The sequence below is a fragment of the Eumetopias jubatus genome, unplaced genomic scaffold (assembly GCF_037043125.1).
Source record: "Eumetopias jubatus isolate StellerSeaLion01/CBP00866 unplaced genomic scaffold, mEumJub1_p1.0 scaffold_2, whole genome shotgun sequence".
In the NCBI taxonomy this organism is placed as follows: Eukaryota; Metazoa; Chordata; class Mammalia; order Carnivora; family Otariidae; genus Eumetopias; species Eumetopias jubatus.
Genome location: NW_028274808.1, coordinates 76,706,273 through 76,719,931, shown reverse-complemented (window position 1 = coordinate 76,719,931; position 13,659 = coordinate 76,706,273). Strand labels below are relative to the sequence as shown.

Below are 13,659 nucleotides of genomic sequence, written 5' to 3'. Positions count from 1 at the left end.
AAAATTTTTTCTAACCTTATTTTCAGTTTTACTGCTTGTTATGTTGGTTATACAAATGTCTACAATGATGAATTTATAAATCTATTCCTCTTAGAAAATCCAGAAAATCACCTACAAAAATCTCAAAAATCTCTTATACTGTGTTTTTTTTCCCATTTTTTCATTTTATTTTATTACGTTACGTTAGTCACCATATAATACATTAGTTTTATTATTATGTTAATCACCATACATCATTAGTTTTTGATGCAGTGTTCCATGAGTCATTGTTTTCGTATACACCCAGTGCTCCATGAAGTAGATGCCCCCCTTAATACCCATCACCGGGCTAACCCATCCCCCAACACCCCTCCCCTCTAGAACCCTCAGGTTGTTTCTCAGAGTCCATCGTCTCTCATGGCTCATCTCTCCCTCCGATTTCCCCCCCTTCATTTTTCCCTTCCTTCTCCTAATGTCCTCCACGCTATTCCTGATGTTCCACAAATAAGTGAAACCATATGATAATTGACTTTCTCGCTTGATTTATTTCACTTAGCGTAATCTCCTCCAGTCCCACCCATGTTGATGTAAAAGTTGAGTATTCATGCTTTCTGAGGGCTGAATAATATTCCACTGTATAGAGGGACCACTTCTTGTTTATCCATTCATCTGCTGAAGAGCATCTCAGCTCCTCCCACAGTTTGGCTATTGTGGACATTGCTGCTGTGAACATTGGGGTGCATATGGCCCTTCTTTTCACTACATCTGTGTCTTTGGAGTAAATACCCAGTACTGCAATTGCTGGGTCATAGGGTAGCTCTATTTTTAATTTTTTTGAGGAATCTCCATACTGTTGTCTAAACTGGCTGTACCAGCTTGCATTCCCACCAACAGTGTAAGAGAGTTCCCCTTTCTCCACAACCTCTCCAACATTTGTTGTTTCTTGCCTTGTCAACTGTCGCCATTCTGTGTAACATGGTAGCTCAATGTGGTTTTGATTTGAATTTCCCTGGTCAATGATGATGAACATTTTTTCATGTGTCTGTTAGCCATTTGTATGTCTTCTTTAGAGAAGTGTCTGTTCAGGTCTTCTGCCCGTTTTTTGAGTTATTTGTTTTTTGGGTGTAGAGTTTGAGAAGTTCTTTATAGATCTTAGAAATCAGCACTTTGTCTGTAGTGTCATTTGCAAATATCTTCTCCCATTCTGTGGGTTTCCTTTTTGTTTTGTTGACTGTTTTCTTTGTTGTGCAGAAGATTTTTATCTTGATGAAGTCCCAAAAGTTCATTTTTGCTTTTGTTTCACTAGCCTTTGGACATGTATCTAGAAAGAAGTTGCTGTGGCCGATGTCGAAGATCTTACTGCCTACGTTCTCCTCTAGGATTTTGATGGATTGCTGTTTCACATCGTCTTTCATCCATTTTGAGTTTATCTTTGTATATGGTGTTAGAAAATGGTCGCATTTCATTCTTCTGTATATAGCTGTCCAATTTTCTCAACACCATTTATTGAAGAGACTTTTTTCCATTGCATATTTTTTCCTGCTTGCTGAAGATTATTTGACCATAGAGTTGAGGGTCCATATCTGGGCTCTCTATTCCGTTCCACTGGTCTATATGTCTGTTTTTGTGCCAGTACCATGCTGTCTTGGTGATCACATCTTTGTAATATAGCTTGAAATCGGGCAACGTGATGCCCCCAGCCTTGTTTATCTTTTTCAACATTTCCTTGGCGATTCGGGGTCTTTTCTGATTCCATACAAATTTTAGGATTGTTTGTTCCAGCACTTCGAAAAATATCTTTGGAACTTTGATCGGGATGGCGTTGAAGGTATAGATTGCTCTGGGTAGCATAGACATTTTAACAATGTTTACTCTTCCGATCCATGAACATGGAATGTTTTTCATTTTTTTGTGTCTTCAATTTCTTTCATGAGTGTTCTCTAGTTCCTAGAGTATAGATCCTTTACCTCTTTGGTTAGCTTTATTACGAGGTATCTTATGGTTTTTGGTGTTATTGTAAATGGAATCGTTTCTCTCATTTCTCTTTCTACAGTTGCATTGTTAGTGTATAAGAAAGCAACTGATTTCTGTGCATTGATTTTGTACCCTGCAACACTGCTGAATTGCTCTATGAGTTCTAGTGATTTGGGGGTGGAGTCTTTGAGGTTTTTCCACATAAAGTATCATGTTATCTGCGAAGAGAGTTTGACTTCTTCTTTGCCAATTTGAATACCTTCTATTTCTTTTTGTTGTCTGACTGCTGTTGCCAGGACTTCTAGTACTACAATAGTGGTGAGAGTGGGCATCCTTGACGTGTTCCTGATCTTAAGGGAAAGGCTCTTAGCTTTTCCCCATTGAGGATGATATTCACTGTGGGTTTTTCATAGAAGGATTTTATGAACTTGAGGAATGTTCCCTCTATCCCTATACTCTGAAGAGTTTTAATTAGGAAAGGATACTGTATTTTGTCAAATGCTTTTTCTGCGTCAACTGAGAGGACCACACCATTCTTCTCTCTCCTCTTATTAATGTGTTCTATCACATTGATTTGCGAATGTTGAACCACCCCTGCATCCCGGGGATAAATCTCACAATGTATTGTTGGATCCAATTAACTAGGATTTTGTTGAGGATTTTGGAATCCATATTCATCAGGGATATCGGTCTGAAATTCTCCTTTTTGATGGGTTCTTTGCCTGGTTTGGGGATTAAGGTAATGCTGGCCTCCTAGAATCAGTCTGGAAGCTTTCCTTCTGTTTCTATTTTTTGAAACAACTTCAGGAGAATAGGTATTATTTCTTCTTTGAATGTTTGGTAGAATTCCCCAGGGAATCCATCAGGCCCTGGACTCTTGTTATACTGTGTTCTACTGCCAGATCCCTAACACAATTTAATTTTCATAGAGCTAATCATGCATTACTGAACATCTTAAAGAAGACCCTAGGATATTTATCATTTCAAATGGGTCAGATATCATTTCTGAGTCCTTTAAAAATCCCCAATGGAAATTTTACCATGATTATACATCAGAGTAGTGTAGTTTAATTAATTAATTACAAAAAAGCTTTAAATATAACTTAAAATCACATTACAGCAATAACAAATGCTCGATAAATTTCAAAGTTAGAAACTCTACATACCATACTACCTGCTCCTAATGCAGTGAAATAAGAATACCAAATTTGAAAAACCAAAAAAGGACAATCCTCTTGGATATTAAAGAACCACTGAACCAAAAACTATACTATTTACAAACTAACAATAATGAGAATGTCATGTGAAAACAATAGGATGAGATCACTGCTGTCCTCAGAATTACAATCATCTTAAAAAGGAGTGAAACTAAGCATTTAAATTAACAAAAAGGGGGGGACCCAAAATGAATGCAAAAGAGAAAAATATAGTTACCAAAACATGCTAATGCATTAGAAAAGTCAACATCAATAAATATGTCCAACTCTTGGCTATTTGAAAACATTTTTTAAAAATAATCTATATATATTTTATAACATCAGTATATATAAAAAGGAAAGCAACATCACTTATGAATAATTACAAAAATCATTTTAAATGTAAGAATTTGTTTTGTTTAAAAAAATGCTCAATCTGGTAGGATTTACCCATGTAATATAAGAGAATCTAAAAAAATTTATTAACATACAGCATTATTATAGACTTCCTAGTAAAAAAATATAACCTTAATAAACTAAGAAAATTCAGTAGCCACTTATAGACATAAATATCAACAAAATGAAGAGTACAAAATTATAACTGTAGCACTTTTCATAATTCAATGAGACTAGGAAAAACATAAATGCTTAATTATGGAACCTAGCATTATAATAATAATTATACACAGAGAGATATCCAAAAATTACAATTACTGTATAAAATAAAGAAAAACAAATGAGGGCACTCAGTATATACTGACAATGCTGATACAGTTTTAAATTAAGAAGGAACAGCAGATGCAAGAAAACAGTATGTATAACATGCATTCATTACTGTAACTTATGCATATTTGTATTCCCTGTATTGAATATCTCTGGGAAAAAAAGCCAAAATGCAAAATCTGAAAATACAGATTCCCACAAGAAAAGGCTGCAATGAAATTTTTCCTGTAACCTCTTTTGTGTGGTTAGAAATATGAATATATTTGCAATTTTTTTAATGTTAAAAAAAAACTCACAGGGATGTTGGCCTCTTAAAGAATACACCAAAGTTTCAAGAATCTATTGCCCCACTCCTAACAATGACAAAATGCAAAGATATAAAAATGAACTAAATTCCAGAAAGTAATTATCCTTTTGTAGGAGAGAAGAGACTCCCTATTTTTTATCCCTAGAAGAGCTACAACTTGAATGACCCTTGAAAACATTATGCTAACAAAGGACAGTAACAAAACACCACATATTACATGATACCACAATTTCAATTATATGAAAAGCCAAAGCTGTAAAGACAGAAAGCAGATGAGTAACTGTCTAAATCTGGAGAAAATAGAGAGTGACTGATAATAGGTAGAGGGTTTGTTTTTAGGATAATAAAAATTGTGATGATTGGGAGGAGAGCAAGATGGCGGAGGACTAGGAGACCTAAATTTCGCATGGTCCCAGTAATTCAGTTTGATAGTTATCAAACCATTCAGAACACCTACAAACTCAACAGGAGATCGAAGAAAAGAATAGCAGCAATCCTATGAACAGAAAAGTGACAACTTTCTGGAAGATAGGATGTGCGGAGAAGTGAATCCAAGGCGATATACGGGCCGACTGCGGTGGGGAGGGAGCCTCCGTCAGCTGGCTACTGACAAGTGATAGAGCAGCGAACACAAAATCGGAACTTTTAGAAGTCTGCTCCGCTGATGGACGTAACTCTAGTGGCCAAAGACTCCACCTCAAAACTTCCAGAACTCATACAAGAATTCAGTAAAGTAGCAGGATATAAAATCAATGCACAGAAATCAGTGGCATTTCTATATACCAACAAGACAGAAGAAGGAGAAATTAAGGAGTAGATCCCATTTACAATTGCACCCAATATCAGAAGATACCTAGGAATAAATCTAACCAAAGAGGCAAAGGATCTGTACTCGGAAAACTATAGAACACGCATGAAAGAAATTGAGGAAGATACAAAGAAATGGAAAAACATTCCATGCTCTTCGATTGGAAGAAAAAATATTCTGGAAATGTCTATGCTACCTAGAGCAATCCATACATTCAATGCAATCCCTATCAAAACACCATTAACTTTTTTCAAGGAAATGGAACAAGTAATCCTAAAATCTGAATGGACCAGAAAAGACCCTGAACAGCCAGAGGAATGTTGAAAAAGAAAAGCAAAGCTGGTGGCATCACAATTCCGTACTTCTGGCTCTATTACAAACCTGTCACCATCAAGACAGTATGGTACTGGCACAAAAACAGACACACAGATCAATGGAACAGAATAGAGAGCCCAGAAATGGACCCTCAACTCTACAGTCAACTAATCTTCGACAAAGCAGGAAAGAATGTCCAATGGAAAAAAAGAGTCTCTTCAACAAATGGTGTTGGAAAAATTGGACAGCCACATGCAGAAGAATGAAACTGGACCATTTCCCTACACCACACACAAAAATAGAATCAAAATGGATGAAAGAGCTCAATGTGAGACAGGAATCCATCAAAATCCTAGAGGAGAACACGGGCAGCAACCTCCTTGACCTCAGCCGCAGCAGCTTCTTCCTAGAAACATTGCCAAAGGCAAGGGAAGCAAGGGCAAAAATGAACTATTGGGACTTCATCAAGATAAAAAGCTTTTGCACAGCAAAGGAAACAGTCAACAAAACCAAAAGGCAACCGACAGAATGGGAGAAGATATTTGCAAATGACATATCAGATAAAGCACTAGTATCCAAAATCTATAAAGAACTTATTAAACTCAACACCCAAAGAACAAATAATCTAATCAAGAAAAGGGCAGAAGTACTGAACAGACATTTTTCCAAAGAAGACATCCAAATGGCTAACAAACACATGAAAGAGTGCTCAACATCGCTCGGGACCAGGGAAATCCAAATTAAAACCTCAATGAGATACCACCTCACACCTGTCAGGATGGCTAAAATTAACAAGTCAGGAAATGACAGATATTGGTGAGGCTGCAGAGAAAGGGGAGCCCTCCTACACTGTGGGTGGGAATGCAAGCTGGTGCAGCCACTCTGGAAAACAGTGTGGAGGTTCTTTAAAAGTTGAAAATAGAACTACCCTATGTAGTGATCAGAAGGTGCACGTGCACCTCAATGTTTATAGCAGCAATATCCACAATAGCCAAATTATGAAAAGAGCCTAGATGTCCATCGACAGGTGAATGGATAAAGAAGATGTGGTATAGATATACAATGGAATATTATGCAGCCATCAAAAAAATGAAATCTTGCCATTTGCAACAACATGGATGGAACTAGAGGATATTATGCTAAGTGAAATAAGTCAATCAGAGAAAGATAAGTATCATACGATCTCACTGATATGAGGATTTTGAGAAACAAGACAGAGGATCATACGGGAAGGGAGGGAAAAATGAAACAAGATGAAACCAGAGAGGGAAATAAACCATAAGAGACTCTTAATCTCAGGAAACAAACTGAGGGTTGCTGGAGGGGAGGGCGGTGTGAGGGATAGGGTGGCTGGGTGATGGACACTGGGGAGGGTATGTACTAAGGTGAGTGCTGTGAATTATGTAAGATTGATGAATCACAGACCTGTACCCCTGAAACAAATAATACATTATGTGTTAATAAAAAAATTTTTTAAATTTGTGATAATTGCACAATTCTGAATATACTAAAAGCCAAGGAAATATACATTAAGATGGATATACTGTATGGTATATCAATTATATGTCATTAATTTTTTTTACATTATGTTGTAAAGAACTTTTTACTTTTCTGTAGGATTTTGTTGATCAAAATTTAAAAAAAAACAAAAAAAACTAAAGACACCTAACAACTAATTATAATTTGCAGCCCTTGAAGGGATGCTTATCGGGACAAGTAGCTGATAATGACATTTTTGCACTAAGAGGCAAATCTGACTATAGACTAGATATTAGAGATATTAGTAAATTATTACTTTTTACAAATGGTAATGATGTAATTACATAGGGAAGTAGTCTCATGTTTTAGAAATTAAACTGAAGTATTAAGTGGTCAATTGTCACAAAGTCTGCAATACGCTTTAATAATAAAAAAACAAGCCTATGTGGCAAAATGTTATAATTGTTAAATCTAAATGATGAGTGTTCATTAATCTTTTACTTCTGTAATATTTAAATTTTCATAATGATAAGTAAAAACACCCAACAAAACAAAACAAAACATTAGCTTAATCACTGTGAAGATCAGTAAGGAAAAAAAAAAATGTATGAAACACAAAAGAATCATTTGAAATAAGCCCTAACAAACAACACTGTAATATGATACAAAGAAAGCTTCGCTGACCAAAAGACAAATGATTTTGGAAAAACTGCCTAAAGTATTTGCATAAAATTAGAGTCTTATACAATACAAAGAAAAATATCTCAGATATTTTAAAACTTAAAACTGAGATCTATATCCAAATCCTAGCTTTACCACATATTAGCTATATGACCCAGAACAAATCACTTAACCTCTCTGTTTCAGGTATCCTTATCTGTAAAAGTTGGATGATGATAATAACAATATTTACCTCAAAAGACTATCATAAGGATTTATTTTATCCTTGGTATGGGCATAAATATGTGATACCATAGAACTGTTTATTAATTTTTAAAATCCTTAAAGTACTTAAACTGGCAAAAAAAAAAAACTTCATTTTATTGAAAAAGTTTGTTCACTAATGTGAAAATATATTTAAATCGTTCATCTAAAAAATGCATAGACTGCTAAATTAAGAATTAATCAAGTCATTTCATGGTCTTTTTTTTCATAAAAACATCTGTTTTTATTACTTCAAATAAGCTACCTGGCCACTAATTTGCAGTTTCATTGAAGCTAAGTGAGTGAGTTCTACTGTATGGTACATGAAGAAACTCAGGAACATCAGCCAAAAAGACATTAATAAATTTTTTTTTTTTAAGATTTTATTTATTTATTTGACAGAGACAGAGTTAGCGAGAGCAGGAACACAAGCAGGGGGAGTGGGAGAGGGAGAAGCAGGCTTCCCGCTGGGCAGGGAGCCTGATGTGGGACTCGATCCCTGGACTCTGGGATCATGACCTGAGCCGAAGGCAGCCGCTTAACAACTGAGCCACCCAGGCGCCCAAGACATTAAGAAATTCTTACTGAAGTGGATTTTAACTTCCATACATGCCTAAAAATTAAATCGTTATGTGACAATCTTGATTACAAGTTTTACAGATATGTCATGAGTTTAAATAAACTACTTCGACAGACAAATTTTTTAACAAAAATGTTGTAAACTGTGTACACCCAATGCATATATTTACAAAGAGGATCCAATGTTTCTCACAACATAATTTTTAATAAACATTCCTTTTATAGCTGTAAGATTAAAAAAGTTAAGATGTACACCTAATCAATGATGTCATGACACTTAAGGAACATCTACATAAATCAAAAACAGAAGATGTCAAGGATATCCCACTCCAATGATAATCATGCAATGAACTAAAGAGATGTGCATTTCAGATTTACACTGTCACCAATCCCCTGATAATAAATGAAACAAGTCAGCTATTTTACAACCACAAATAGTACATTAAATACATGACAACATCTCTTTTTTGCAGGAGGAAGTAATTAGCAGTAGATAAAGTTCAGATATACCATTAAAGACTGCAGAGCATGAATTCAAGACTGCATATAGTTAGCCTTTACAATATAAGCTGTCTAGGAAAAGAATATGTATCCTGTAGAGTATTTTTTAAGATTTCAGAGCAATATAGTTAGAAATACATTAAACATGAGCATGCCTCAATTAATTGGAGTGTTTTGATATAAACAAAGGGAATTATTTTTCTATGAAAATAAAAGACTATATAAAACAAGTTTGGTCCCTTAAATGTGAATCTCATATGGAACAGATGAACAGATATATTTTCCCTATTAAAAATTTAAGTAACAATAAAATTTGTTTAGAAATATTTGGGGTTTTTTTGGTATTTTATTATCATGCTTTATAATATTACTATACAATACTGCAAAGCTCATAGCAAGATGATAAAGATTAAAATGAAAAACTGTACTAGATAAAGCATAAAACTAAATAGCTCAGAATAAAGCTGCTGTGTTTGACAAAGATTAAATCCTATTTACACATTCTATAGAAGTCTAATAAAATCTGAGCCAAATACATAGATTTCAGATTAAGAGATAAAATGCCTAGATCTGGATTCTAGGTGTAACTGTGTTTTTATGCTGTTTTCTCATTCATAAAATGAGATGTAACAGTTCTACCTCAGGGTTTTACTGTAAAGATTAAATTAGTTAAAAACCTACAAAGCAACCATAAAGTTCCTCACACAACGTAAGGACTCATGCATTATGAGCTAGTGTTGTCACCATCATCCTTCATTTGAACTGAGCACACGCACACGTGCACACACACACACTCTCTCAGTCCACTCACTTTAATCTCTTGCATAACAGTGTTTTAGAAGTATTTTTCCTCTTGTCAATTCCATGTTTTCTCCTTCCTCATTCTCTCTCATTCATACACATAAAAACACATATAACACCACTACCATCATAACTAAAAATTTTTTAAAGGAATGAATTAAAAGAATGAACTACAATCCCAACCCAGAGTCACAAACTAACTTCTCCATAATTAATTAGAAAGGACACTAAGGAATAAGTTCCAGGTTAGAATGGTAGGCTGAAATGGCAATTAAAAACATTTTTTCTTCCTTCAATTCCTAAAAAAATCAGCAAACAAAAAAATTTTTGAACAAAAAAAATGAATAAAAATAACCAAGCAACAAAAGGAACATAACATAAAGCACCAATATTAAATAATTGGTTGCCATGATAAAAATAAACATACTAGAACTAGAGCTAAGGGGGCAGCAGAGTTTAGTTCTTAACCATGTCCCATGTGCCCAAAGCAATAATATTAAGCTGACAAAATTCTGAGAAATTTTCTTAACACCTTCATATATGGAGAGAAACAAACTGGGCACATATTGCTATTCTCTGCATCTTCTAATTGAAGATGCTAAAAAAACCTACAGAACAAAAATTGATGAAGCAAGGAAGCAAAAATATAGGCCTAATTTCTCAGGACAGAAGTAGACTCAAGATTATTTCCTGAAATGACGAATAATGATTCAAAACCTAAGCACATTTTTCCTTTATGACAATTGTCCACAGCTTCTAATAAGATGGAACACACATGGCAGAAGATACTTAAAACCCTACAAAAGAAAGCAAAACTAAATTTATTTATTATTTATTTATTTATTTTCCCATTTTATCTGGATATTTGGATATCTGAATATATAATTTGGAAGTATTTAATATTTGGACATTTTTAAAGGGATACTTAGGTATCAAATTACTCCACTGGTTTTCTAATGAATGGTATATACTAATGGATATTGCACTGAATTTATTTATGTGAGAAAAATTGACATTTTTGTGACATTAAAACCTCATTTTGACTATAAAGGACATTATGGAGAAAACGTGAATAAGGTCTGTAGATTAAATAATAACCAATGTAATATTAGTTACAACCAACGTTAATTTTCTGATTTAATAACTGTGTAAAATGTAGACATTATGGAGAAAACATGAATAAGGTCTGTAGATTAAATAATAACCAATGTAATATTAGTTACAACCAACGTTAATTTTCTGATTTAATAACAGGACTGTACAGAATTAAAACAGAGAACAGGCATAGGAAATTTTCACTGAAGAAATTAAAAAGAGAAGATCGCTATGACTTCAGCTCGCTCTCAAATTCAGAAAAACATAAAAAGAGGGAGAAAAGTAAATATAATAAAACTAAGAATCACAGAATCTAGAAGGGTAAACAAGAGTTCTTGTGTTACTCTTACAAACTTATATAAGTGTCAACTGATTTCTGATTGATTCTGTCTGTCCCCCCTCTCACACATACACACACACACAGAGCAACATATACAATCCAGCATAGAATGACTTTCCAGTAGCTTATATTTTGTTTTGTATTAAGCTTTTATAGTTTTGTTCCAAACAGCATCTGTGCATTCTTAGAGAATTTGACCCAAAATAGTATTGTGTTAATTGTAAACAGACTGTATTACTGATTTCCATTCTTAGTGACTACTGCCTGCTAAGACATAAAACAAGTGATATTATTTTCTTGCATATTTATCTTATATCCAATAATTTTACCGAAGTCCCTATTAATTCTGGTAGAAAAATGTTCAAGAATCTCTTAGATTCTCCTACCCCATAGCATTAGAAATCTAAAATTATTATTATTTCTTATTTTCTAGCATGTACATTAACTATATCTTACCTCTTTACAAAAACATCAAAAAATGTTATATAATGGCGATAGTAGGGATCACTCTTCTTTTTCTGATTTTAAGAAAAATGGCTTTCACCATTTAAAAGGATGTTTAGTAAAGTCTTTATCATATTCAAACTATTACATACATTAGGCTGGTTGCTAAAATTTATCATATGCTTCTTTCTACATTTACTGATATCTTCACATGATTTTTCTATTTTTAATTTGTTGATATAATTTATTTTGTAGGCAAATGTCTTAACATTAAACCATCTTTGGATTCCATGAGTAAATTCTAAGTGGACACACTATGTAATTCTTTCACTGTGTTGTTAAATTGTTGGTTCAAGTTTTACTTGTACCCATATTCTTAAATGAAATTGGTCCTCTAGAGCTTACTTTTCCAGTATCTTTTTCATGTTGTGACAGCTGTATAAAATGTCCTGGGAGTGCATCTTTTTTAATGCACTGGAAGAATATCAGCAACATTTGAATTATCTGCTTTTAACATTTTCTAAAGAACCCAGATGGTACTTTTTAATTTTTTTTTCTAATTCCTAGGAAATGTTCTTGTCAAATTTTCTACTTCACTTCAGGTGTGAATATTGATAATTTATATACCCACAGCACCACTAATTTCCTCTGTGAATTCATATTCATTACACATGTTCATACACAACTGCCAAGATAAGCAGTGGTCCCATGATGGGTCTTGTCACTTGCTCCCCCTGTGAGGACTCAAAAAGAAAGCTGTGTGCTCCCTCATTTCCTCAGCTACAAATATTAGCATGGTCTCATACCTCAAAGGTAAGGAAACTTCATGCCTCTGTGTTTCAGCTTCTCCCTAGAACCTGGAAGATCTTGTCTCTACAAAGCAATTTTCATTTCTGCTTGGTTGTCATTTCTGGTTAATTAGCTCTGCCTTTCCCAGAGAGGGCAGAAGTCCTTCATTAACTCACATTATAGGAAAACTACCAGAGCCAAACCCACTTACATGGTTAAGATCAGGTCAACCAAACACAGAAGCTGCCATGAGCAACTTGTAGATAAAATGGAGTTGATAAGAGAGAGCTACAGAGACATGTACTATCTTCCCAGAATCCCCCATGACTCTCAAAAATTCATATTTAATTTTTTGACGATATATGTTTGCTTAGACCATTTTACCTATGCAGTTTCCCACAATTACCATTAAAAATGGCAATTTCCTCACACCTACCACATGTTTAACCTACCTCAAATTCTGCATGTCTGTGAATATCCTCTGCTCGTTGCCTGCTCAGGATAAATTCAGCTTCATTTGCTACTCTTACTAGATGATCCTTCATTGTTTGGCTAAGCAACCTATAAAGAGATGAATACTGTCAAATAAATAAATGTATACACATACAACATATATAATTAATCAATGCTCAAAGCCAGTGTATCTTGTTATTTGGGGCAGGAAAGGATGTTTACTCTCCTGTCATCATACCCAATGAAGTGCCATTATGTCACACTAAATAATTAAAAGGATAAAATAGCAAAAAATTATCCTTCTGGCAATAGCAGAATAGCTTTTATCCAACTAGCTATCCAAGGAAAACAACTAAAACTGCTGGATTAAATTTGTGTTTTAATCTTTTTAAGGTACTGGAGAGTTTACAAGGCAGCCACGATATAAGGAGCTAAGATCCCAGAGAAGAGAGCACACAGATGACATTCGGCATTACTTTTTTCATTGAACCATTTACTTTTCACCGGTGGAAATAGAGAAGCTAAACAGAGATAGTTTTACAGTGCTAGGGAGACAAAAATTGAATGTTATAAGCTGTCAAGGTGGAGGGATCCTAGATTACCCAGGCTTACAAAAGGAACCCAAGTATACCCTAGGAAACAGTATAGACCAGCCCTCAAAGACACTAAAACAGACTCTCAAACAACATTATAGTGATTTGTACTTAGATTATGAAGGAGCCAAAAAGCTAAACAAAAATTTCAAAATCTCATAAGGTAAGGAGAAAAGAAACAGACATACCAACACAGGAGAACTATAATCCAGGCAAACTGGAAATAGCGCAAAATCTCACAAAGATTTAAAAAAAACTCCAGCCTTGAATCACCTCAGTCCTAAATTAACATAATCAGCACCTAGACTACCTGGTAATCAGAAATCAAAAGGAAATCCCTAGAGGAAGATCTCATCACC

General features: G+C 34.4%; 1 protein-coding gene across 5 annotated transcripts in view; it reads right to left on the bottom strand.

The window, feature by feature from the left end:
* Window positions 1-13,659, bottom strand: part of LRBA (LPS responsive beige-like anchor protein) — a 741,906-nt gene that overhangs the window by 417,805 nt on the left and 310,442 nt on the right. For all 5 annotated transcript variants that reach the window (XM_028125276.1, XM_028125281.1, XM_028125278.1 and 2 more), the window contains exon 36: window positions 12,707-12,815. In XM_028125276.1, the coding sequence (XP_027981077.1) occupies window positions 12,707-12,815 (109 nt within the window). The remainder of the gene's footprint in view (window positions 1-12,706; window positions 12,816-13,659) is intronic.